At 41.0% G+C, this 26,174-nt stretch overlaps 1 protein-coding gene and 1 non-coding gene across 2 annotated transcripts in view; one reads left to right on the top strand and one right to left on the bottom strand.

Annotated features, from left to right (window-relative positions):
* The window catches only part of Nrx-1 (neurexin 1), a 62,444-nt gene extending 42,241 nt beyond the window's left edge, over nucleotides 1–20,203 (top strand). The window contains exons 15-27 of the mRNA XM_089591760.1: nucleotides 641–784; nucleotides 1,035–1,252; nucleotides 1,337–1,445; nucleotides 1,528–1,847; nucleotides 1,923–2,214; nucleotides 2,313–2,606; nucleotides 2,709–2,887; nucleotides 2,969–3,140; nucleotides 18,024–18,265; nucleotides 18,367–18,490; nucleotides 18,850–19,035; nucleotides 19,115–19,301; nucleotides 19,392–20,203. Coding sequence (XP_089447886.1) covers nucleotides 641–784; nucleotides 1,035–1,252; nucleotides 1,337–1,445; nucleotides 1,528–1,847; nucleotides 1,923–2,214; nucleotides 2,313–2,606; nucleotides 2,709–2,887; nucleotides 2,969–3,140; nucleotides 18,024–18,265; nucleotides 18,367–18,490; nucleotides 18,850–19,035; nucleotides 19,115–19,301; nucleotides 19,392–19,893 — 2,969 coding nt within the window. The 3' untranslated portion in view covers nucleotides 19,894–20,203. The remainder of the gene's footprint in view (nucleotides 1–640; nucleotides 785–1,034; nucleotides 1,253–1,336; nucleotides 1,446–1,527; nucleotides 1,848–1,922; nucleotides 2,215–2,312; nucleotides 2,607–2,708; nucleotides 2,888–2,968; nucleotides 3,141–18,023; nucleotides 18,266–18,366; nucleotides 18,491–18,849; nucleotides 19,036–19,114; nucleotides 19,302–19,391) is intronic.
* Nucleotides 298–379, bottom strand: TRNAS-CGA (transfer RNA serine (anticodon CGA)). Its single transcript has one exon. It is a non-coding gene; the product is annotated as a tRNA-Ser (tRNA).
* Nucleotides 20,204–26,174: the final 5,971 nt, after the last annotated feature.

Below are 26,174 nucleotides of genomic sequence, written 5' to 3'. Positions count from 1 at the left end.
CTTACGTGATATTATGCAACTTGGAGAATTTTGTTTCATTTGCATTGGATAATTAGATATAATTATATTTAATATTTTATCGTTCAGATCTTTGCTGTGAAACGAGAGAAATTAATAACAAATTTTCATTGCGTGCACATTTCTGAATTAATTAATTTATGACCGAAATAAAAGTACTTACTTGCAGTTATTAACGTTAAGAATAACGTAATATAATTTATTACGGCAATCAAATAATAACATGAAGATGCAATAAATGCAACATTTTATACGTTATAATGTACTTTAAAAAAAATCCGCTACGGACAGGATTCGAACCTGTGCGGGCATAGCCCATCAGATTTCGAGTCTGACTCCTTAACCACTCGGACACCGCAGCTATGTCTGGGCAATGCTTACAAGCGGTACTTTTCCTAACTGCTCCGTCGGATCGATAACGACAGCTAGAACAGAGCAAATTTAAACGAAACTTAGCATTGCTTATGAATGAACGAATGAATAATAACGATTGTTATTATTATTATTTTCCCGTTTAGTTTATTTAAATTTTATAATGAAGAAAATGCCTCGATCAATGGTAATTTATTTGTATTTGCGAAAAGTTAAAACAAAAGACAAATATTTCTTTCAACTCCAAAAGGAGCCGTACGACCAGCTTGCCATGCCCAAGGGGCGCACTGCAACTCCCGTCCTTGCATGCACTCGGGCAGGTGTGTCGAGGGATGGAACAGATACCACTGCGATTGCACGGGAACGGCCTTTACAGGCGCCACTTGTGGCAAAGGTAAGGAAAACACCGCAGTGAATTCGGTCAAATTGCCTTCAAAAATAAAGAGCCAAGTCTAAGGAATTCGAGGAAGAATCCCTTTTTTTTTTCTCATACTTATATCGACTTATATTGCAGTGGCAATGACCAAAACATTATACGATGGGATTAAATTGTTAGCCCTTTTTTCAAGGCAATTCCGAATATTATTAATTGCATTATTTTCACAGCTGGGTACACGTGTGTTTGTCGAAATGTGTGTTTACAGACGCGTCGACGCTCTATTTGAACGGCTCGCAACAGATGACAGCCCTGATGCCCGAGGACTCGAAAACTCAAGCCGAAGAGGTCGTCGTGAGATTCAAGACGACCAGGCCCCGGGGCTTGCTTCTGGCCACGAGTTTGGAGAACAGCGTGGATCGGCTGCAGATTTCTCTCGAGGACGGGGCAGCCAAGGCTCTCATACACATCGACCAGCAGGAGAAGGTTCGTTGCTATTGCAACATCTTGCTTATGTGACACATATTTTCGTGCACACTTGTGACGAAATTTTTTTTTTTTTTTTTTCAGACTCTCGTAGTTGGACAGGGCCTCAACGACGATCAATGGCACACGCTGAGGTTTTCGAGGAGAGCCAACATAGCCACCTTCAGAGTGGACGAGGAGAAAGAAAAGCGAGGTACAATTTATCCGAAACATCGGCTCTTTCGTCCGAGAGATGCGTGCATCAAATAACGATCGATTAATTTGTCCAAACTTAGACGACTCGATATTCTGCATGAACGATCTCGAGTTCAAGACGATGCATGTCGGTGGCTACCTAAACTCCGGCGAGGAGGTACCCCACTTTGTCGGGGCCCTCCAGCAGATCTGGTTCAACGGCTACCCTTACCTCGAGATAGCACGAAGCGCCGGTACCCACCAGACGGCCCACCAGGGCCTCACGCCCATCATCCGCGTGACCGGTACCTTTGGCAAGCGAAACCATCCGGTCCATCATCCCGTCACCTTCACCTCCAAGCACACCTTTGTCGGCCTACCCGTTCTCAAGGCCTACGTCGAGACCAATATTTACCTGCAGGTATACTTACCTCCTCGTAACACCACATGACACGACGAACGACAACAAAAACATCATTGTTACGTTTGTCCGCAGTTTAAGACGCGGGAAGCCAACGGCTTGATACTTTACAACGCCGGTCGCGAGCGGGACTTTATAGCGGTGGAGCTCGTCAACGGGCACGTCTACTACACGTTCGATCTGGGCGACGGACCAGTGCGGCTCAGGGACAGCACGAAATCGAAACTCAACGACGGACAGTGGCACGCCATCAGCATAGCTCGACCCGCGCCGAGGAGGCACGCCCTGGCGGTCGACGACCACGTGGCCGTGGCCAACAGTCCCGGAAACAACGAGAACCTCGATCTAGATGGTATCCTGTACATCGGTTCGTGTCAAGGGTCTTTTGTTTTCTCCACCCCCAAGTGTATAATTATTTACCAGTCGAGCCACGCTGATGTCTTTTTTTTTCTCGTTCCGTTGCAGGGGGCGTAGAAAAAGCCCAGTACTTACAACTGCCCAACCCAATAGTGAGCAGACACGGTTTCGAGGGTTGCCTGGCCTCCCTGGACCTGAGCGGCGAGAGTCCGGATCTGATATCCGACGCGGTTATACCAAGTTCCTTAGTAGAGTCGGGATGCGACGCTTACGCGAACCTACATCCCGGGAAAAAATGCACGCACGACATGTGCGCCAATCACGGCACCTGCGTGCAACAGTGGAATAGTTACACGTGCGACTGTGATATGACCAGCTTTGCCGGGCCGACTTGTGCGGACGGTTGGTCACATTTTTTTGGATTCTTCATAGTGTCACTGCAGTATACACATATTTTCCTTGGAATAATTTGAGCTGTTTTTTTTTTTTTTTTTCACCTTGCAGAGGCCGTATCGTACGAGTTTCGAGCGGAACGTGGACTCATTACTTACACTTTTCCGCCAGACAGAAGGCCCGAGATGAAGAGGGACACCCTAGCCGTGGGATTCATAACGACGGTCAACGACGCCGTCTTGCTCAGAATAGAGTCCGCCTCGAGTACCGATTACCTTGAGATCAAAATTGTACGCGATACTTTGAGCTTCTTCTTCTTCTCCTTAATTTATTTACATTTACCTTGTCATGTATTCCTCGATTGTTGACAGGTTGAAGGAAATGTGTTTGCCGTGTACAATATAGGAAGCAACGATCACCCGATCGACGAGATCGGCATGAAGGTAAACGATAACCAATATCACGTCATCCGATTCACGAGGAGCGGTGCCAACAGCACTCTGCAAGTGGACGATTACAATCTTCAGTCCAACCATCCACAAGGTAAGCAAATACCTCGGGCAAATGTATATTTTCAATCACTTGAATCATTTTCACAGTTGCTTCGTAACACTGTAAAGTACGTGAAATGCAGCTCCTCGGAGCGTTGTGACGACAGGACTGATCGGCAAAAGCCCCGTGGAAGCTCTTTTATACATGCACCCACGGGGAAAAGCGCGCATGGTTATTGGGCGTTCCCTCGAGCGTGGGACCCATTTCTTATTGGCGTAGGGCTCCGAGGCCTCGTGCGGCGCACAAAAAGCAAAACTAAACGCTCCAAGGGCGGGGCTACTCCTTTCTAATACCTCTATATATACGTTGCATAATGTATTTACGCATGCATAGCAGCGACCGATTAACAATGGGAAGCACCGACCTTCTCCTTGGTCCTGCTAGCCTCGACGCTTTTCTTTTTTTTCCCCCAGCCCGTTTTCCTTTCCCCCTGAGGTTTCGCGCCCGTATGGATGGTTTTTCTACGAGGGCCAGCTCCGCTGGATTCCCAACCTCCTGTTGCTCGTGCGCCCCTGATGTAAAATGGAATAGATTAAAAGAAACGGTACTAGCGACGTTACAACGCTCTCCATCTCCCTGTATACTCGCAGGACGTAAAAGCCTTGCAGTCGGGGCGAAAATGAACAACCGATGATTATCTTCCTAGGAATTTTTCGCGGAACGAGATAATCGTGTCTCGATGAGTATATATACTGCAGCCGCAAGGATTAGTTTTCCCGGGAGCGCTGACATTTTTTTTATTTATGTTTCCCTGTACTCGGAAAATCCCCGGAAGGAGAGAAAAACGGTCCCCTTACGGGCCACTCGCATAACACATTTATAATACACACAGAGCCCAAAGAAGGGCTGTTGGGACGGGGGAAAAACTTTTCACGCGACAGCTTCTAGTTTCCTAGTAGAGAAAACCTTGGGACGCTCGGAAAAGCTCGCATCGCGATGCGCCACGTACAGGTCGTAAATCGTCGCAAGAACCAACCCCCACCGCGTACGTAACGCGCTCTTTAAACGCACCGCACGATTTTCACAACCCTGAAAAATCCAATTTGCAAGTGTAGTGTATTTAGATTGTACAATACGAATCGGCTATTGCACGAGTCTGCGCTCATGAATAACCACGCAGGTATACGTACCGAGAAGGACTTTGGGCCCGTCCGTCCTTGGCAACACCTGACGGAGGACCTTGAGCTCATCCCTCGCATGTTTCTCCCGATGGTTAAAATGATGCCCCATATAAGAACATAAATATTGTGTACAACGAAACACGTACAGTACAGCCGATCCTGCCGTGAGCATGTACATGAAACGAGAGAAGGGAAAGTGGGGGGAGGGGAAAGGACGATCGGAGCAGTATATAATATATAATATATATAGGTAACGAAAGCGCCGGGGCCCCATAACGCGAGTGAGTCGGGCGAGCTCCTTTCACCTCGTGTCGTCCTGGCACTCGTAGGGGATCCCCGACTTTTCTCCTACGTACTCCCATAGCAACACTCGGCCTTTTCTAGCCGGCATTCTCGTCTAGGAGGAATGCGGGCCCATTTTGCTTCCCTCTCGCGAGCTACATATATACATGTAAACGTGGGTCTCTGTACGTATATATATTATATACACGGAGACGGCGAGTTTTATGGTTTACCGAGTGTTCATCCTCCCGTGCTCGCGCTTGGATAAGTATAAGTACACGAGTACTTGCAGGAAAACCCGACTCGTACACCTATACCTTCGGCAGATCGCTCCTATGAGCTTCATCACTATGTCGCTTGACCTTTTACGTATTTTTTTTTTTTTTTTTTTTTTCTCTTCTTCTAATTTAATGATTGTTTATTACATGTAAAACGGAAACAACGAACTTGCTGGCATTAAATATTGGTATTACTTTGTCGCAAATTGCAGATCGTAATCGGTAACGGAATAAAAAGCGAAAACTCCCAATAACTTTTAACAGTAGGATCGGCGCGCTATGACAAAATACACGATCTACGTATATAATACATATTCGGTACAGCCTTGACTATATTACGTGCAAAAAAAAAAAAAAAAAAAAAATGTATAAATCCAAGTCCTTGTACATATACTATATAGATAAATATCGGTATAGAGTCGGTCGGCCGCGGTTGCGATACGCGTATGCAAGTGTACATGTGCTCATTATCCACACACACACACCTATATACATGTACGTAGAGCGGCGGTAAGCAGGAATAAGGAACAGGAGCCCCAGGAGAGAGATTCAAAGAGACGCGCGAGCGAGCGAGGAGGAGATGCCGCGGGTTCTCTTTTTTGCTTCAATTTTTTTTTTTTTTGTCCGCCGTATAGCCGTCGTCGTCGTCGTTGTTGTTTAATCAGCATACATTTGCCTGCTGCTGCTGCTGCCTGCCGCGCCGGGATACACGTAATGCAAAGGCGGCGCGTGTGTATATACGTATAAGCGCACAATAATGTATACACATACATCCTGATGCTCTACTGTAGCATAAGAGCCTGGTAACTAAATTTATCAAATTATGCGTAGTCGAGAGAGAGAAAGAGAGAGAGAGGGGGGGGGACCAAGGGGTATATGATAATACCGGCGATGATGATAATGAGTCCCGGGAGATACGGCCGAGAATCGCGTGTGTATACGTGCACCGCGAGTGCGCGGGTGATGGTGCATTCAAACGCGAAACGATTGTATGTATGTATACAGGTACGGTCTCTCTCTCTCTCTATGCGATATGTGGCGTGGATTGCGGGGCGTGGTGGACACAGCTCTTTGGTGCATTTCCATATGCACACGCCCTGCAGCTTGTGCACCGCGTTGGGTATAAAAAACTTTTTCAACATACCGCGGTCCGCGACCGACTCGAAGAGGGAGAGCGTGTGTTTGCACCTCCGGCAGCTCCTCGCTCCTCATGGTACTCTGGCAGAGCCGCACTACTTTGCTTCGATTTTTAACCCTTTTCTATCGATCGCTTGACAAATTGTTTTTTTTTTTTTTCTTTTTTCTGGACAATCGACACGCGCGGTTCTGCGTGCGGTGCTTTGAAGCGCAAATACAGAGTTTGGTTGACCATGTACGCGTGTTGTATAGTTTTTGATTTTTTTTTTTTTTTTTTACTTTGGTGACAAGAAACTGTATTTTGGCTTTGATTTTGATTTTTTCAATATTTAATTGTTTTTTTTTTCTCCTTTCTTTTGCAAATTCGCTGCCAATGAAAGCTGTTTGCGGGGTTTTTATACGTGCGATGACAAAGAAACATTTTTATCACTTTTTTTTACGCGTAACATTATCACGGTGAAATTTGCAAAATTTTAAATAATCGTGTAAATGGTTGTTCACGTTGTACCTACCTTGCAATAAAAATTCATTGATGTATACGTGTATATAATGTACCCTTCAACGCGATAATTACCGAGGAGTGTGTTATGTTACCCGGATGAGAAAGTAGCACTTCCTTTCTGAAATTAAAAACTTTCGTGCACAGCTGTATGTAGCAGCTGTAGGCACGTATCTTTATCGGGGGGACCTCGGGGTTACATGGGCATGAACATTTTGCTCTCAATGATTTTTATACGTATCATAGACACGGAGAAATTGTCGAAAAATTTAGATTTCACCCCAACATTAGTACACAACAATAATATTAAATTATAGAGTATACTCATTGGTCAAAAATCTTTCCAGTTATAATACACGACATTTGAAATCGGTAAGGCATACTATCCGGTGTACGCGCCGGTGAACCCGGTTAATGTACTTTTAGGGGCACGCTGCATCGTGTACGTCATGTGCCAAAAATTCGAGTTAATTTTTTTTCGATTGAATACACTTTGGCGATAATATAAGAAAAATAAAATTAAACTAAAGATCGTATGGTAGTGTTGCATTGCGATACATCTTTGTAAAACGACATAGAAATAAGTTGTCAGTGAAAAAAAAAATAAAAATAAAAGAAAACGATAAAACTGTATTAGGAAATTCAATAAAAGGAACTCTTGAGATTTTTGCTATCCGGATAAATTTAGGTCCGCAATGAAACACTTGCAAAAGAGATATTCTCATGTTATTCTGATCGCAGACTCGGACGCACATCTCATTACGCTACGTACTTTTCTCTACGCATCTTAGTCACGCAAAAATGATGAGTAATCTTATTTTGGCTGAACTCGATTTTTCTCCAGCAATTTTCGTACTTATCACCGCAGAACACTTGTGGCAAAAAGAAAATCGTTGCAACGATCGTGCCACTATTTCTCCTATTCAATAAAAAAAAACTATCAACAAAAAATCAACCATACCTACCCGAAATTGTAACAAGATCATAAAACCGGTAGATGTATTTGAAAGTAAAAAAATGTACTGAAAAATCACAAAAGAAGAAATAAAATGAAAAAAAAAGAAAAAAAATCGGATTGGCATAAACAAAAATACAAAAAGAATCATCGGCTATTGGCTCACCCGTCAACTGCATGAATCAGGCTTGCATCTGCGGCGCAGCGTATGTATATATACGCGTATTGCAACAGCCGCAGCCGGTTGCCGAGCAGCTTCTACTATCCTGTTCAGTAGAAATCGGTGAGCGTTAGGAACTCTTTAACCCTTTCTAAAGAGAAGTGCGCTACGCTACAGCTCCGTACAGTGTGTATTACACACGCTCTCTCTCTCTCTCTATTACGTATATAAACCTACGCATAGATCTCCCCACCCCACTTTTACTCACATGTTAGATTTCTTCTCTAATCCCCACAGCATGTACGCTCAACTATACGCCCGTCCGTTTGTTCGCTCGGCTTGTCTTGTTTTTTCCCAAAAATTTTTTTCCCTTTTTTTTTACCTCTCTATACTTAGGTATATATAGGTATATCCACACACGTTGAACCAGCTCAGATTTTTGGACTCGCAGGATTCTTCCTCCTGGGACCTCATGCTTTTCTGCTTCACATGTGGAAATCGACGCTCGCCCCGAGCTACGATACCTAACGTACGTGTACACAAGCATATACCGGCATCTCGCGCTTATACCTTTATTCGCTTCCCTTATATGTATCCGTACATCGTGTTTTAATTCAACACAATTTCACGCTTCTCGTCACCTCATCTGATTATACCCTCTGCGCCTATTGTATAGTTCTATTGGGCACGTAAATCAGCTTTTAAGTGTACGCGAATCTAACATTGCTCTATACGGGTGTACCTGTGCGCTATCAGTATAACTACAGAGGTATGGAAAACAAAGGTCGCGACGATTGTGGGGTTTGGGGTTTTGTTTTTCCCGAGCTCGAAGGAAATTTGTAAAAATCCACGGGGCAGAGGGTTAAAGTTGGGCTCGTTCCTCGGGACACATGAAGCCCTAATACCAAAAGTACAGATCGGAGCAAAACGTTCTCACGCTTGCGGCCGGAGGTGTGTAACCTTGTAAGGTCGTGGGAGGATCGATCTCACGTCCTTCTCTCTCTCTCTCTCTCTCGTCTCCCGCGGAAGAAAGAAAAAAGGGCACCGCCACCGTCGGTCTATACCTATATGGAGCCAGTACGGAATGCCTCGATGCTCGTTTGGCTCTCTCTCTCTCTCTCAGGGGTGTACACGGGGGTATAGATAAGAAATTTGACCTGCGTCGAGGGGGCATCATCATCGTGAGCATCGAGAAAAATACCATACCCATGCATATACGTATATAGGTATACATGTACGTGCGAAAGGATCTCGAAATTGAGGGAAAAAGTGTCGATACGACCGAGGGAGAAGAAGCACAGACGGACGGACGGAGGGAGGCTTATGGAGAGCATCAGGTATAGAAAAGTTCAAGGGTAAAATCATCCGTTACCGCATGCACACAACCACCGTGCGGTCTTTTTCAACATTCTGGGAATGTTGCTTTTTTTGAAGTCGCATACCGATACAAACGCACACATAAAAGCCCTGTAAGCCCATCTCAGCGGTGTAGGGTATACAGGCTATACACACACGGTATAAAGCGATGGAATTCCCCGTCTGATGGTCGGGCTTTATATATTATGTTGTAAAGTATACACACGTTGTGCATGTATATACCTGTATAATATATATTATATGGGTAGTCGCACGACTGGACGTCACTTTTATGGGAACGAATCGTAATGAAGAGCAACGGCGGCGCAGCGTGTGTATATACATATACGTGTAATGTATATTGTAAAGCAACGGCCAAAGCTCCTCGGAGCCGTGAGAACTAAGTCTCCTCGAGGAGCCCTATCTTCTCAGGCTTACTAGGAGATCAGTCGGGCCAAGAAAGTTGTGCCAACGAGTCTCTCTCTTGCGCGCATGAGATTTTGTCTTTTTATTTTTTTTTTTTTTCCTTTTTTTTTTCTTTCTCACATCACACATTTTTCCCTCGTACTCCGATGCGCTCTCTGTCGTATAGGTATACCTAGCCGTTTGCCAACCCCCCGATCTCCACGATCGGCCGATGCAATCGCTACGGCAAACGGCATTTCGTATAGCTTCTCTTAATTATCAAAATTGCGTGTTCACTTTGAATCTGTGACAATGATATCTGTGTATTGTAGGTCTTGGCAAGGAAAATCGGGTGGGATAATCCTCGATCAAAGTCGTCGGTGCGCTTAAAATGACAGATCGGCATGTGGCGTTTTTTCATATAATAAACGATTTCTGCGTGACGCGTATACACTCATGATACTATATAACATATTTTGAAGTGTGTAGGAGACTTACGTGAAAATCGGATCCAGATCTGCAACCGGTCAACTCTCCCGCGAGACGAGAGCTCCTCGTTGGCGCTTGCAACCTGTTAAACCTGAGAAAGAGAAGCCTTTTCTCGAACCTCCGTTCTCACGCTTTACTTGGGACCTCCACACTCGGCGGCTTCACGTGTACACACATATTTATACTTTCACACAGTGAATGCAGGCGTTGGGAGATTCTTTTCCATTATATATATACACACCTATGGAGTTTGGTGCGACGACAAATTCCAGAGATTCTTCTCTCGCGCGCATCGGGTACACGTGTATTCTTATACATGAGGGCAGTTGACTCAGCATGGCTGAGAAAAAAAAAGCTCTCGCTTGATTTTCCCTACGAATGATGATTTCCCGCTGCTTTTGTTACTGTTCGTGGGATGTGGATGCTATTGTTTTTTTTCTATTTATAAATTTATGTATGAAAAAAATCGTTGAAAAACTCATCGTTGCTCCCGTAAAGCTTGGGAGAGTAGGAAAAAAAAAAAATCTTTTTTCTCCATCAAATGGTGTTAATTACAAAACACCCCATTTTACAATGTAAAATATCATCGCATAAATAAATACACTCTATGCTGGTTCATTCAGTGGTGAGAGCCCGTAGAATTGGGCCTTTAGCCCTGCAGTACATACATTATAGAACAGCTCTAGTTGGGCATACGATCCTGCTCGCTAAGTGGTGCACTGTGTACCTTACTCGAAGCCGTGCAGCGTGTATACGACTCCCTTTCCTTTGATGTACATATATACATACACGGAGATCCCTCTCGTTCGTCCCACCGGATTATACGTTAATCCTTTGAATATAAATTTTTTTCTTCTTTTATTTGTTTACTTGTTTTTAAAATGTTTTTACAATTTTTGTTTTTTGATTGTACACGGTCTCTCTCTCACGTGTATCAAACTAGGAGTGGTCGTGGGAACAAACGATCATTGCAATATTGACAGTATATGTACGGCCAATAATTAAATAAAAATAAAAATAAAAAAATTCCATCCAAATCAGGGTAAAAGATTATTCATAGGATTTAAATGTATATGTACAATTAAATAGCCACAAGGTCGGGCGTACAGGTGGAGGGTAAAATGTACGTCGTCACAGCTTTTGGGACCAGCCCGAGTATTGTATAGGTATACATGCCCATACGGAGAAAGGAAAGAAGAAGAGGAGGGTGGGACGAGTGCGAAAGAATTTAAAGAGCCCCGGGTCGTGGCTCCAGCGGAACATGGGTTCCTGGTACGCCAAGCGCCACGTGCCTTGGCAGTTTTCCCACGCGCCCTCGCTTCGTTCTCACGCGTCTCTTTCTTTCCCACCGTGTATCTCTCTCGCCTTTCCTCGCCGCTCCACGCCGTTACCTCACACACACACACACACACACACGTACACCCTACCAACCGTCCGTTGGCCGTTTCTTTCTTTTTTTTTTTTTTTTTTTTTTTTTTTTTGTTTCTCACATGCACGCGTACACATATTTATATACTTGTCGATTCCCACATTGTTGATCCTCGATCGTTTCTTTGATTCCTCGCTCAATCAACCGCACTTACTGCAGCACGTATAGCTTCGTTTTTCAAACCCCGACTCGATCGGCTCAAACCCCTTCCTGGAGAGCTACGACGCTCGTGCTTACGAAAGCACTGACACATAATATTATACGGTTGCAAAAACAAATTGCTCTTTAGGGTGTTGAAAAAAAAAAAAAAAAAAAAAAAAAAGTTCGGACCGGTATGACATTACCGATCATATGTGTATATGGCAAAACTGGGCTCAACGTACCATACAGGGCTTACAACACAGTTTTGGTGCACGCGTTGCAAACCAGGAAAGATCGATATCGGGGGAGGGACGACTCACTCATATATATATATAGGTGCCGATTTTCTCGGGATTACACGCAAAACGTGGATGTGTGTGTCGCCCAGTCGGGATATCGGCGACCTTCTGCGCAGGCATGCTACCCCGGCCGGTCAGGGTTTCAGTTTCTCGCGTTCCCGGAGACTCTCCCACGGTTCGCTCCCGTGGGAACGGCCTAATTAGCCAAAAGCCCAAACTGCTCGTTCCTTCCTTCTCCTCCACTCTCTTTGTATGTATTTATACAGCCGGGGATAATCGTTATCTCGGCGTGCGGCCTTGACTCACCTTCCCAGCGTTGTTGTTACCCACGGTGCGAGGCTTGCGCGGGGGTGCGAAAATTCGTGAAAAGTCGTTCCCTTTGACGGATGCACCGCTGAGAGAGGGAGAGAGAGAGGGCTCCCCCCCAGTCATGGTAATATGGATATACATGTATATATAGTGACGGGCAAAGCCACAACCATCATCATCATCAGCGAGAGCCGAGGCTGCGAAGCGAACGAGAGAGAGAGAGATAATACATATATACGTTGCCGATGTCTGTGGGACTCGAGCGTGGGACAATTCCCTAAGCCCGTGCAAGTATATAATATGTATATACCTACACAAACGCGCGCCGATATACAGGCGCAAATACTTCATTACGCGCGCCCGCGCGCTCTTAAACGTCCTCCTCTCGCCTGCATCTTCATTCCCACGGCATCTACGCGCGTTTCCTATCCCTTCTCTGTGGGTTTGTAATACCTTGGCCGCTAACAGCACAAAACTTGAGATATATAAATACATCTTTTATTTCAACTCTCTCTCTTGTTAGCGCGTTGTTGCGCATGAATTGAATAAGTTTTCGCACCCACGCGCATTGTACTCCGTCTCCTGCGCTCTCTCTCTCTCTCTCTCTCTCTCTCTCGGATGCGAAAATGCGAATAATCGATGCCCCATACGCACGCACCATGACGCGCGTTTTCTCTCGAGTAAGATATAGCTGAGAGATTTTACGGGCTTTGTTTGCCCTTTTTTTCCCCTTCGTTCTCATCCCCCTCGTCGTATACGTACATATGTATATACGTGGTGCGGGGTATAGTATACCCTATACGTATGCGTACAGCGTCAGTCGAGACTCGCGACATTCCTCGGGCTCTCGCTGTGAGAATCTTCACGGCTTCGGGGGAAAGTGATTCCCAGCTCGACTAGGAGACTACACCGGCCGAGCTGGTGGTTCGCTCCGAACGAACGGGAGGTGGAGGAGGAAGAATCTCCCTCTCCTTTTTCTCTCCGATGCCCATCCGGCAATTTGGCCCTCTTTGGTCGTCGTTATTGGTCGTTATGCCTTTTCAAAGGCACGATAGGGGGGACGCGTCCGAAATCGGGAAGAACGCCGATTCGCTTCTCTCGTTACAACATTGGCATTGTTCCGTTGGACACAATAGTATATACCTATACCCTAACAATGTACAATCACGCGTTGGGTAACAACAGGTCCATAATATTACAATATAATATTTGGGTGACTGATGCGTCGTGATCGTTACACTGTATATGTATTATCAATATGTATACCTGGCTGCTCGTATCAAACGAAGAGATTTTTCGGGCATTCGAGCATCGTATGTTACGTGCAAACCCTCGCTCGGTTCGGTCGAGCTTGCGACGATAACGCTTCGATCTGCCGAGGGAGATAAGGGAAGAGGGCGCCAACGAGAGACGAGAGAAGAAGAAGAACCTGCTCTTGGATGCTGTGCACGCATACATACATACATACATACTTGTATCACCTGATATTACACACATCCCCCCAATGCACCTTGCATGGTACTGATGCGAGCCTGATATCTTCGTCGCTGGACTTGCTCTCGAGTCCAATATTTTCTCACGCTTGACACTCGCGTGAGCGTGCAATAAATACACCACTCTCCCTCGTACACGTTATTGCACATACCTATATATACCATCGTAAAACTGACCAGCCAAAGGGGGATACTATAATGTGCATCGTATTGTATATATGTACATGTGGTCACTTGCTGGTGCCTCAAGATGCCGATTCCAGTGCTGATGATGGTCATGGTGGCTTTTGTTTTCTTTCTTTTCCTCGTAGCATCTATACACATTATACGTATACATATACTTACAGGTAACTTGCCTACGCACCGTTCTCTCCTTTCCTATTCTCCCGCTGCTCGGCGAGCGTTTCTAAGCAGCTTTGCTATATGCCGATCGCTCGAAAAATCGGCATTTTTCCCCGTTCCCCTGTGCATCCGATCTTTTTTTTTTTTTTTCTAATCTCACGCGCGCAACGAGCGACTGTACGTACACATATATATTTATATCATCTAGCACGTCGTATAGAGCAGTTATATGCCCAGATCGGTATGGAAGATCGGCTACTCAAGAAAAAAAAAATTAAAAAGTAAAAAAAATAAAAGGGGGAAAAAAAAACCGAAAAATCACAATAGACGATGAAAGTGGGCACAGGTGTGTTTAGGCTCAACGGGTGGTCGTCTAAAACGAAAGGGTTAGAGAGCTGCGGCGAGAAAGAGTGTTTAGAAGCATCAGGCTAGCATATAGTCGCAGTAGATCGGTCCAACTCTAGGCGGAGAGGAGTCACGACTATGTACGTGTATATATATATACACACAAGCTCACTACAGAATACAGAGGTAGAGAGAGAGAGTAAGGAGGGATAGATCGAGGGAAAAGAAGAGAGGAAGGGAGGATACACGCGCGGAGCTGCTGCTGGAAAGGAAGAAGGCGTAAGGAGGAGGCATGAGGCCAGGAAGGAAGGAAGGAAGGAAGGAAGAAACGAACGAGCGGACAAAGAGGGAAAAGACACGAGGGATACGTGGAGAGGAGGTAGCCTATTAGGAGGAAGAGAAGGTGGAGGAGGAGGCTCGTTTCTCTCTCTCGCTCCGTGTGCTGCTGCGGCTCCTTCGTCCTTTCCTTCCTTCCTTCCTTCCTTCCTTCGTTGGTAAAGCACGTCGTTTTACGAACGCTATTACCCGTGAGAGATTCGGCAACCAAACAGGACGAGCACCATCATCATCATCATCATCATCAACAGCATAAGCAAAGTGCGTGCATAGTCGTCGTCGTATAGCCGCAGCAGCAGCAGCCAAAGCGCTTTGCTTGGGAATCACCGGTGTTTCTCATACCCAGCTCTCTTTTTCTTTCCCAGGCGCCGGCAGTGTGAACCGTCCGACGTTCCCAGACCCGATGGGAAGTCGTGGGACCACTCTCTCGCTGCTCCCGCCATTGTACATGTACACTTGTATACACACATATGTATCGAACGTATTATAAAAACATCGCTTTGCTGATTCTGCCGAACCAACGGCTTAACTCTCTCTCCCTCTTTTATTTGGCTCGTCGCATTTTTCGCGCGTGCGAAGAGCGCGATATTTACCTCGTGTGGTGTACAAGTATACACCTACACTGCCAAGGCCCCATGCACGGAGGGGGGGGGCTATCAATCATCGCTCGTCGACGAGCGACTCTCTCGTGTCCGACTTACTAGGAGAACAAACTGTGCGCAACGTCCCAACGGAGCTTCTTCCTCGTCTACACACGTATATATATATGTACATATACCACGTATAATTATATACTCGAAAGAGCCGGCCGGCCGGTCTATACGTGATAAGCATGCGTGGGTATAATACATGGAGTATAGAGGGTCCCCTTGCCCATCGCGTGCACTTCCTTTGTGCATTGTGTCGTTATCATATTTTATTGACGTGCGAAAAAATTAATTTAGCCCCATTATCCATGGAGAGGGGGAGAGATCGGTAACTTCCTGAATTCCCAAGGTGTATGTAACGCGTGGGCGACATCGATACTTGCTACAAACGTTCTCACGTACAATATTCGTGGCGATATAGCGATTAAACGCTTATTCATTTGATAGACAATTTTTCATCCAATACGATGTAGGACATGTAGGTGCATTACACCCGTGACACCTATTTCACACAAGTACATAACATATAGGCACTCCCACACTAACGCGTAAATAAAGTACCCTTCGTCGTCGTCACGGGGGTTTTTTTTTTGTTCGTTAATTTCGTCCCTCGTTGAAAATAAGAACGGAACGTTCAAACTTAAACCCGAGGTCTTTCGAGCGTTAAACTTTATGCTCGAAAGTTCGTACGTATAGGATTAAACGTCCCCTTTCTTTCCGGTCCCATCTGCAAATAATCGTACAAATTTATCGTAATAGTTTTAATAGTTGCGCCGTAAAATAAAAAAAAGATCTCGGCGGAGTTTAAGCTCGAAACTTTAAAAGTTTGTACGGGTCGGCGCTGCTCGAGGCACAAACGGTGCCAGGGTCACCAAGATTAGGCAGTTTTTTTTATCTTGCGCACCGCTCATCGTTCCCTGCTACGCTTTAACCGAATGCGCCACTTGTAGGAACCAAAAGTGTATACGTTGTACCAGCAGCGTTCGGCCACCTTGACCCACATATTCTCTCTCTCTCTCTCTCTCTATATGCATGTATATATGTACTTTCAAGGTGTATATATACCTATACATTATAGAGCGTCGCACATATCACCTCTCCGCCGAGCATACTGACCTAGCAGCTTATTTATTAATTTAGCTTTGGTAATAGGTTATGCCTCTTAAAAAAAAATCAACAGCAATTTTGTTGCCAACTTTGTTTCCATCCACAATTTCGCGAGTTACGAGGGCATTAATTACGTTTTATTGTTTATTCTTTTGTTTGCAATTTTTATAATTTTCTCGATCTACAACCTGTATGATTTGTAAAAAAATAAATTAACTTTTACATTTAACAAATTGTTCATGCATTTATTTTAATAAATTGTTGTGAATAAGTTGAGCGTTTTTATGGTGTACCTATACGTACATGTAGTACGATGTGAGAAAAAAAAAAAAAAAAAAAAAAGAGCGAAAGAGCTCAGCTAAGGTCGTTCGTCCGGTTGGGCCTTGTTATATATATGTATACAAGTTTACTTACAACGTATAGAGCCAACACCGCGACATACTCTCCTGGCCAACTGATACAGTTTATTTGTCTTCTTCAAATCGGAATGCAGTCACCTGTCAAACGGAATCCCGAATAGCCAATAGCTTCCAACTCGTATACCTACACGCGCAAAATAATGTATATGTGTGGTCTTATTGTATACGGCTGCCTGCCGAGAGAAACACCAGCTGGGCCTTCATGTTACGCTGGTTATCTGACAATGTTTGCGCTCGACACGTGTTGCGCTTAAAGGTTAGCTACTTATATTGATTTCATGTAAATCAGAGAAAGCTTAAATAAAAAAAAAAAAAAAAAAAAAATTGCGCTTAAAGCCACGACGGAGGCCGATGGTATATAGGAGCGCGTGACGCGTCGTGACACCTGCATGATACATTATAATATGAAACAACGTGGCTGGCAATCGTACCTCCTAAGTACCTCCGTAATACCGATCACGGTGTCGCGATTGCGTTTCTTTTGTTTGCGCTTTTTTTTCATACTTTTACGATACTTGAAAAAATAGTTTTGGGGCGTATTGGTGATTTTCTTCAGTTGGAGATGAATATTCACGGAATATCGATTGTGCGAAGAATTAAATTAAACAAATGAGAAAAAAAAGGAGAGCGCGAGTATCGATGTTACTTTCAAAAGCGGACGAATCCGCGAGATATCGAAAAGAGGAGAAAACAAAACCAACTATTTTCTCCTGAGTGCCTGGTAGAGCAGTGACGTAAAGTCATTTTTTTTCTCGGCGAGGTAATTTGGAGTGCCGCCGACCCCCCTCTTTCGCTCCTTCTCTCTCGTTTCGACGAGCAGGAATCACTTTTTCTTTTGCGTAACTTTCGAGTTTTCTCAGTGCAACAGCGTTTGTAATGTACAATCATTAGACTTGGGCACAACTATTTTATGGATTTTTTTTTTTTTTTTTTTTTTTTAACTATTAAAAAGAAAAATTACTTGGATACTTGTTCAAATAAATTTGACTAATTTTGTTCTGAACTAGTCAATTCCTTTTTTTTTCAAATGTAATTTATTGCTTATGCTGGAAAAAGTAGTAATTAGGGGAAAACATTTTTTAGATTAAATAATGTATAATACTTTTAGCGAAAAAACTGAAAAGTATCTGAGGTCAAATATAATATTAATGATGAGTATACTCACTATAAAAAACAATACCCTGCATAAAAAAAAAAAAAAAAAAAAATAGCGATGGAAACCTTCATAAATCGCAAGTGAAGACGCTTGTTTTGTTTTTTAAAATTAGAACTTAGAGTTTTGAGAGGGTAAATATCACAGAAATCGTTTGCCGGACTGATTAAAGGTAACCAGCACATAGTCTTCAACAGCCAGTCGACCATCCAAGTGGGCGGAAGATGGAACCGGGGCAAAAACAAAATAGACAAACCCTTTTTGGGAATAATGTCCGGTTTGGTGGTGAACGAGGCGAGAATTTTCGAACTCGCGGCTACGAAAGACAGCCACGTGACGGTCAAAGGCGACGTCCACTTGCTACCCGTTGGAAGTCTCGTGGATCGAGCCGCGCCGCTCCAGAGGATGCAGCAGGTATATTCTATTCGTGCTGTATGCGTTTGTCAAGGAAAAAAAAATATGTGTTTTCAACTTTCATTCGACAAACATTAAAACGAGCATTTTCTCTCGTCCAGACACCAGCATCGGGTTTTCCGGGGGTGGCTGACGACTTGATATTCTCCGGAGCCGGTAGTGGCTGCGCCGGAGACGACGAGGACGAAGACTGCACCCCTATTTACGAAAACGGTTCCGGTAAGTGTAAGTAAATTTCGGAAATCTTCGTCTCAACATCAACACCTACGACACACTCTATTATATAATTATACTCTCGCACGTACTTGTGTTTTTTGTATTTTCGTTCATGTTTGTGTAACTTTTTGAATTTTTCTCAACTCCCCGAATCGTATATCGAGGAGAAAAATTCAGTTCATCAAACACGTAGTTTCCTGTTTTTTTACAATTTACACAAACAACGATTTCACAATCTGATATGGTATCCGCATGCGAATAAACAACGAAGATTTTGTGATGACAGACAGATGATTTTATATCGATGAAACTAAAAAATTGTTCAAAAAAAATTTACAAAACGATCCCCGTATGCATGTAAACCACAGATGACCTGATCACTCCCGTTTACGTGCCACCCACCAAGTCTCCCGTGGTGATAACCAAGCCCAAGAATCCGAGTAAAAATTTACACGAGAAAAACATCTCCTGCGACGACGAGGAGGAATGCAACGAGGAAGGCTCGGGCGACTCCACCACCGAAGAAATCTTTGTTGTCACTTCGTCAACCACTTGTGAGTTTCGCACCATTCCTTTTTTATCTCAGTCTTTCCAACCGAACGAATCGTTCCTCATGAATACTTTTTTCAACAGTGTCGAGCTCGTCGGCGGTTGGCTTCACGACCCAACAGCATCCCTCGACCGCCCGAGGAACGACGAGCATCTCGACAAGCACATCTACCCTTCCAAGCAGCCCGGCCCGGGACCTCTTCCACACGACTACGTCCGCGCAGCTCAATCTCTCCAGCGATACTTCCACTTCACACAGTACTCGGGTCAGGTAAAACAAAACAAAAAAAGAATTTGATAAAAATATATTGTATATGCAAAATAATATTTTTCAACCGATGATTTCATGATTTCTATGTAGCGTCGTCACGCACGATTCACGCCCAAGCAGCACGAGCCTGCAGACAAGCACGACCACGGAGATCATGGAGTTGCCGACGAGTCCGAGAATCACTTACACTTACGGCAACGGCGGCAGCGTCAAGGGCTCCGACATATATCTAACGACGACAAATCGCAACAACAACAACAACAACAACAACAACATCAACAACAACAACAACGGCCGCGTGATGTCCGAGGGCGCGGAGAACATTGCGCTGGTGATCGTCATAGCCGCGGCCATAGCGATTTTGCTGACCATCATCGGGATCATCTACGTGAGGTACAAGACTCGGCCGGAGCGCAATTACAAGATCGACGACGGAAAGAGTTTCAGCCAGGAGCCGAATGCCGCACTTCTGGGTGGTGGAGCGAACGCGGGCCAGAACTACGCCGGGGCATTGAGGAACGGACAGGGCAATGGATCGAGTAAAAACGGCAAGAACCGCGGAGTTAAGGACATTAAGGAGTGGTACGTGTAAATCAAAGAGATGCATGTTCAATTGCGGACTTTGGAATTAAGTACGGCGGACGCTTGAAAGCCACGATGAGCCAAGACTGACCGCGTTACGTTTCTTTTTTTCTTTTTTTTTTCGCACCGCGTCGTGTGTATTATCATACGAAGACGTAACGCGCACCCTACGCACGGCTAAGACTACGATACACACGTTACTGTTCAATGAAGAAGCAACATGATGAGTAAACAAACGATACGATACCACAAATAATAATTACTGTAATAATTATAATTATAATAATACATATAACTTACGTTTTATCTTGTCAGCAGAGGTAACAGGCGATGGGGGGGACAGAAATATATTGCGAGTGCGTGTATTTCGTGAATGCAGTAGTATAGTGAAAGTGTCGTCGGTGCGTGTCGACGATAGATAGGGTGTGCGGGGTGAACGATGATACGTCCTTAATGATAGGAAATACAAAAAAAAATTAAATAATAAAAAAAAAAAAAAAACAACAACATAAAAATGAAGAAAAAGTAAGGAGCGAGTCATGAAAGTCGTAGCGAGATGGAGCAAGAAATATCGCTGTACTGAGCTACTATTATGATAAATATTACGTATTAATAATCATAATGATAACAATATATGATAAATATATAAATATATGTGGTAAACGAGTCGTATACCAGAAGCAAATTTGAAAGTACATGTTGAAATCTGAAGATAAAAAAATAGACGAGTTGAACGACGCTTCAAGTAGAGCCATTTCATTTTCATAAATGCAGTTTCAGAGCTTTTTATGCCGTCAGGTGCTTTTAATCATATTATTCTTTTTTTTTTTTACGTGTCTGTACATACGTATGATTATGTAGACGCATTTCACATACAGTCAAGTTTGCAGTGCTTTTAGGCCAAACATGAATTTTTTTTTTTTTTTTTTTTCATCGGAAACAAAATAAAATTGTTTCAATTTTTTAACACTGTCGTGATTTTAGTGTAGATGATTTGAGTCTCGCGAGTAACGTTAACGCACACAAACATAAACTACAAACGATATACTCAAATATATACTTACCAATTTTATAGTAACGTTCGTTTTGCTAAAGCTCTTGAATAACTGGATTCTTTACGATCAATCGTGACAAAAGATAAAAGAGCAATGAAACTGCAACGATCGATGCGTACCATCCTATTTAGCGATTATGCCGGCATTTATTGTTGTATAGATATTAATATACATGTATAAGTACACTATTTATAAATTGTGTTAATCGTGTTTGAATTTTAGATTTTATTAAAACTGCGAATAAATTAAGGAATGAAAAAAAAAATGGTTGCTGGTTCTGTCGATATCAATAAATATGACCATTATAATATATGTATATTCGAATACACGTACGTGTACACACTTACATATAGCATGTATACATAAAAACATGTTTTGTTTTGATAACAAAAGATATTTATATAAAATAATTGTTACCGACTTGTTCGTTAGTCTTAACTCATTCGTGTTTAGCCGATAAAATTAATTAATGAAAATAACGCGAAAAAATGTAGTTACTCTCTCGACGTTGCCGATTTTTTCATTGCCATGCGAGTCGCAATTTTTTTTTGTTAATACATATACAAGCACGTATCAGTGATGTGTAAACTAGGGTAACATAATAATAAAACAATTGAATCATCAGACACGAATGAAGCTGATGAAATTTTGGAGAGTAAATGTCATCATTGAATTTCACATAGAAGAAATGGGGCTGCGAAAATCAGTTTAGCGTGTATTTCAGCGATTTAATACGAGAAAGTCAAAAATTGTTCCATTACACGGATGCCGACCGTAAGCATTTGTTAAAAATGCAATTATACACATGTGAAAAAAAAATTAATACTGAATATGTATGTATAGTCGTGTTGGAAAATGTTTTAATTCATTAACACGCGTATGAAGTATACGCAGCTCGCCATGTTATTAAATTTGAAGTAAGTACATTCCTCGAGCTGTGTTTGTTACCCACCACAGCAATGTATTAAACTAAAATTATGAATTAATTGAAAGTAATAACCCTATGACGTGGTGTTGTCAAAATCAATTTTTAATGACATCTATTAAGACATCTCGCGTTGTCTCTAAACTTTAAAGCTAAGCCCTTAATGATACTTTTTATTTAAATGTTTACTTCCCAAGATAAAAAAAAAAAAAAAAAAAAAAAAAAATAATTGAAACATCTTGAAAGTCGTTGCAAAAATAAAGTTTTAACGAATTTGTCCAAGCAATAATGATTAGTTGATAGTGCAAGCAGTTTAAATATAGTTGGAATTTAATATGTAGACCCCAAGTGCGAATTTATTTGTTTATTTTTTTTTTGAAACGTTATCTGCATTTAAAATTGTAGAAGTACGTGAAGAGAAATAGAACAAAAATTGACTTTTTTTTACAAACGACGATAAAGTCCATTTAGTCAGTTCAGAAAAGTTGTTAAAAAAAAAGAAGAAAAAAAGGAAAAAAAAAAGTTATTCACCACTGTAAGATCTGTCCAAGTTTTTTTATAAAACTACTGGAAAAAAAAGTTATATACGGAAAAATGTTTTCTAATTTCACTTTTTACGAAAAATTGAGAGAAAACGTGCGTATATATAAATAAAGAAACACTGTTTCACTTGCATATCAATTAACTGAGAACCTAATCCTAAGTATAAAGTACAACACGTTACTCTGCTTTTTTTCTCCTCAAACATTTTTCCCTCTATGTATAAACTGTGTTCCTTTAATAAGTATATTAGGTAAATTTCTCCTACAGAAATACTGATAAATTTTTAGAAAAAAAGAAGAAAGAAAAGAAAGAAAGTTCAATAACTTGCACCAAATTGAAAGAAACACTGCGATTTATCTCCACATATGCATTGATGCACGTGGGCACTTGTACCATTTTCTTACCTATAAAAACCTACATCACTATTACATTTGATTGCACGATCGTTAAAATTGCTCTTTGCAATCGTTCAACCCTTAATATTTACATGTTACGAACAAGTGTGTATGCGTTTTATTATCAATTTGAAACAATTGCGATGTGTCGAGATTTTAAATGTTAACTCGATTTCATACGTTATTGAGGCATTATTGACGTGAAAAATCGGTTACCTTAAAAATAAAATGTATGGTAATTTTGAATGGCATATGATATCCTAAGACGTTACTGTAATAATTACACTGGGATTTTTATTTATTTTACCTTTTATTTTTCATGATTTATTCCTTGAAAGACTTTTGTCGAGTCGTACGGTAAGACCATAATATTACAGGTTTACTCTGTGAATGAAAGTTGATCGTTATTATTGAATAGTCGTAAGGTGTGAAAAAAAAAAATCATTTCTTTTATCCAATATTTTTATGAATTTATTGAAAATCAAACGATATCAACAAATACAATAATATTTCGACTGCTTTATTTAACTGCCGCAGAAACTCAACTGCAAAAACATAAAATACTAAAATAATTTAAATTCTAATTTTCGCATCAACTTAGAATAAAATAAAAATATGAATTAATAAAAATAAAATAAGTGTTTCGCATGGAAAGCAAACACTTGTTTTATCATGATTTTTTTTTACATTTATCGAGATATTCTTTTTCAACAAGTTTAGAAAAAATATCTCTCTGATAAATCGCCGTATATTTGCATATCCTTGAATGTAAGTACTGAAAATTAACGTTTGTATTACTTAAAGAAGTGTTACATCATACACTTAACCGCATAATCTTATATGCATGTATCAAGTGTATCAATTAAAAATATATACATATATCAGACCTTGATAAAAATTTTGTTTCAATATAGGTACATATCTGCAATTAAAGTGATTGATGGTTATTTATTTTTTTTTTTTATATATATATATATTATTTATATACACATACTGCTGATTCGATTATAATAATCGAAATAGATCGACACAGCTCAGCCAAATAATGTATTATGTATACTATTTGATTTGTCGGAACAGTATCAAACTATTTCGTTGGAGTAAATAAAAAAGAAATGTTTTTTTTTTCTGGATTTTTTCGCAGGTTTATCTAGTCGTTGCATTGCGATATGAATGGCATATATTTGCAATAAAAACAAGGTATATATATACATGCTACCCGAAGTTGCTAGCTGGATAAATTTATATTTTACATTGTACAGTAATAAAGAAAAGTCGTGAAATGCACCGTATAAGAAAAAACTAAACGCCATCACATTGTCAGCCGTATACCTAATAAAAGATTAAAGGGATGCGAGAAAAATGACTGCTGTACGATCAGAAATTTCCTTGTAATAAACACTATTGTTAATTTTGTTGTACAAAAAGTGTAACTTTGTTCATCATCTAATTCGCAATTTCTCTATCCACTTTAATTGTTCGATAAGCAAAATTTTTGCCTCCAGAAATTTGCTACAACACAAATGAATTCATTTTATGTGCACACCACGGATAGAAGTATAAACGATACTCCCACCCGTGATGTACCTATTTTATGCATTGGGTACTATTTATCACATGGTTTGTTCACATGTGCTTCACCCACATATAAAATGCAATCGTTGTACACAATTTTTTTACGTATACTTGTATATTGACAGAAAGCTTCCTACTTAAATCTTTTGTTATACTTAGTATGAGAAAAAAAAAAAAATAAAGGAATGATACAAAAATAATCAAGACAAATTTTCACTCAATTAACAAATATTATTTTTACTTGGTACCAGTATAAATATAGTAAAGTTTTTTTTTCATATTTTAAATATTTTTCGTCGTCATAGTTGAAACTCGTTTTCTTTATTTTGGAATAAAATTTTTTCTTTTACATTTAAATTTTAAAGAAGGGTACAATTATGGTATCTGAGGAATTATATTTTATTAAGTATCCATACTTAAGTATAAAAATTTACAGCAATAAAACCGTAATCATTCGAAAGATTCAAATATTATTCTCTCTGTTCCATAAGAGCGCGCCACTCTATATAATATATAACTTGTAGGTTAGGTTTAGAAAATGTGCCAGGTTGTTTGTAGATATTTTCATAAGCTGTTTGTAACTACATATAGTATTTATATAAAATGTACTAATTTGTACAAAATTATTTATATTTAGATACATTACCAGAGTGCTCATAAGTGTGTGTGTTAGTAAACTTTTGTCTTTGAAAAATCTCATTGATCATTGATACAATAGTCTTAATGAGATGGCTGAAATACTATACGCTGTGTCTATTCGCACCAAATCCACGTAATTACGTGGATATTAAGGTTAGGAATTTTAAAGAAAAGGAATTTCAAATGAAGTATAGTGAAGTGAAGTGAAGTTCGCACACGTGATAATACGTAGATATATCGAGATCGTGGAGGTCGCCTCCCACAAAACATTAAGGTGACAATAAGACATCTATACGACATCATTGAACCGTCAGCTGATATCTACCGAAGTTATCAAAACTACATCGGCAAGATGTCAAATTGACGCCTAATTATTATCGATAAGACATCGTATTGTTATCAGTTGTCAGCAAACAAACATCAGCTAATGACAACTAATTGATAACGTTTAGACGTTTGCTGTTGTCATACTAAATGTTTTTGATCTCTTATGGATGTCTTTAGAGCAAGAATTAAGGATGTCTTTTAGATATCTGTGGTGCTAAATTCAATGATATCTTACAGATATCTGCTGTGTAAATGAAATGATATCTTGAGGGTATCGTTTAAATCGTATTAAATAATAGAAGTAGCATTTACGCAACTCAAAGAACCACAGATACCTTTAAATTGAATAAATTTATAATTCATTTGAATAATGGCCTTTAAATTATAAATTAATCAATCAATTCATTAAATTCAAAGGTATCTGTAGTTCTTTAAATTGCACGATGCCTTCATTATAATAGATATTTTTAAAAGTGTATTTTTTACAATTGTTTTTTTACGATTACAAAATACTTTATACTTATGTCATACTTAAGAATCACTGGTTTAAGCACAATTAGAAAATTAATTACAACATAGGCTGTTGATTGACTCCTCTTTTTTTTTCTGCCTGTCAGATGTTCTACGCAACCAATCTTTAATGCGTTCTTGTACATCTGATACAGTAGATGCAATTTTTTTTCGTGTAGCACCTATAAAAATGTTGGCGATTAATAAATTTTTAAAAATACATAAGTTTTCAGAATCAAAATACATACTTATGATTATCGATGGAAAATGGAGATCCATTACAGCAAGAGTTCTATGAAAACCGTACCAAGTTAAGTAGTTG

The sequence above is a fragment of the Copidosoma floridanum genome, unplaced genomic scaffold (genome assembly GCF_036245765.1).
Source record: "Copidosoma floridanum isolate Cflo_tuat_1 unplaced genomic scaffold, Cflo_Japanese_pri ptg000013l, whole genome shotgun sequence".
In the NCBI taxonomy this organism is placed as follows: domain Eukaryota; kingdom Metazoa; phylum Arthropoda; class Insecta; order Hymenoptera; family Encyrtidae; genus Copidosoma; species Copidosoma floridanum.
The sequence above is the reverse complement of the archived record's forward strand: the minus strand, read 5'-3'. Positions and strand labels throughout refer to the sequence as shown.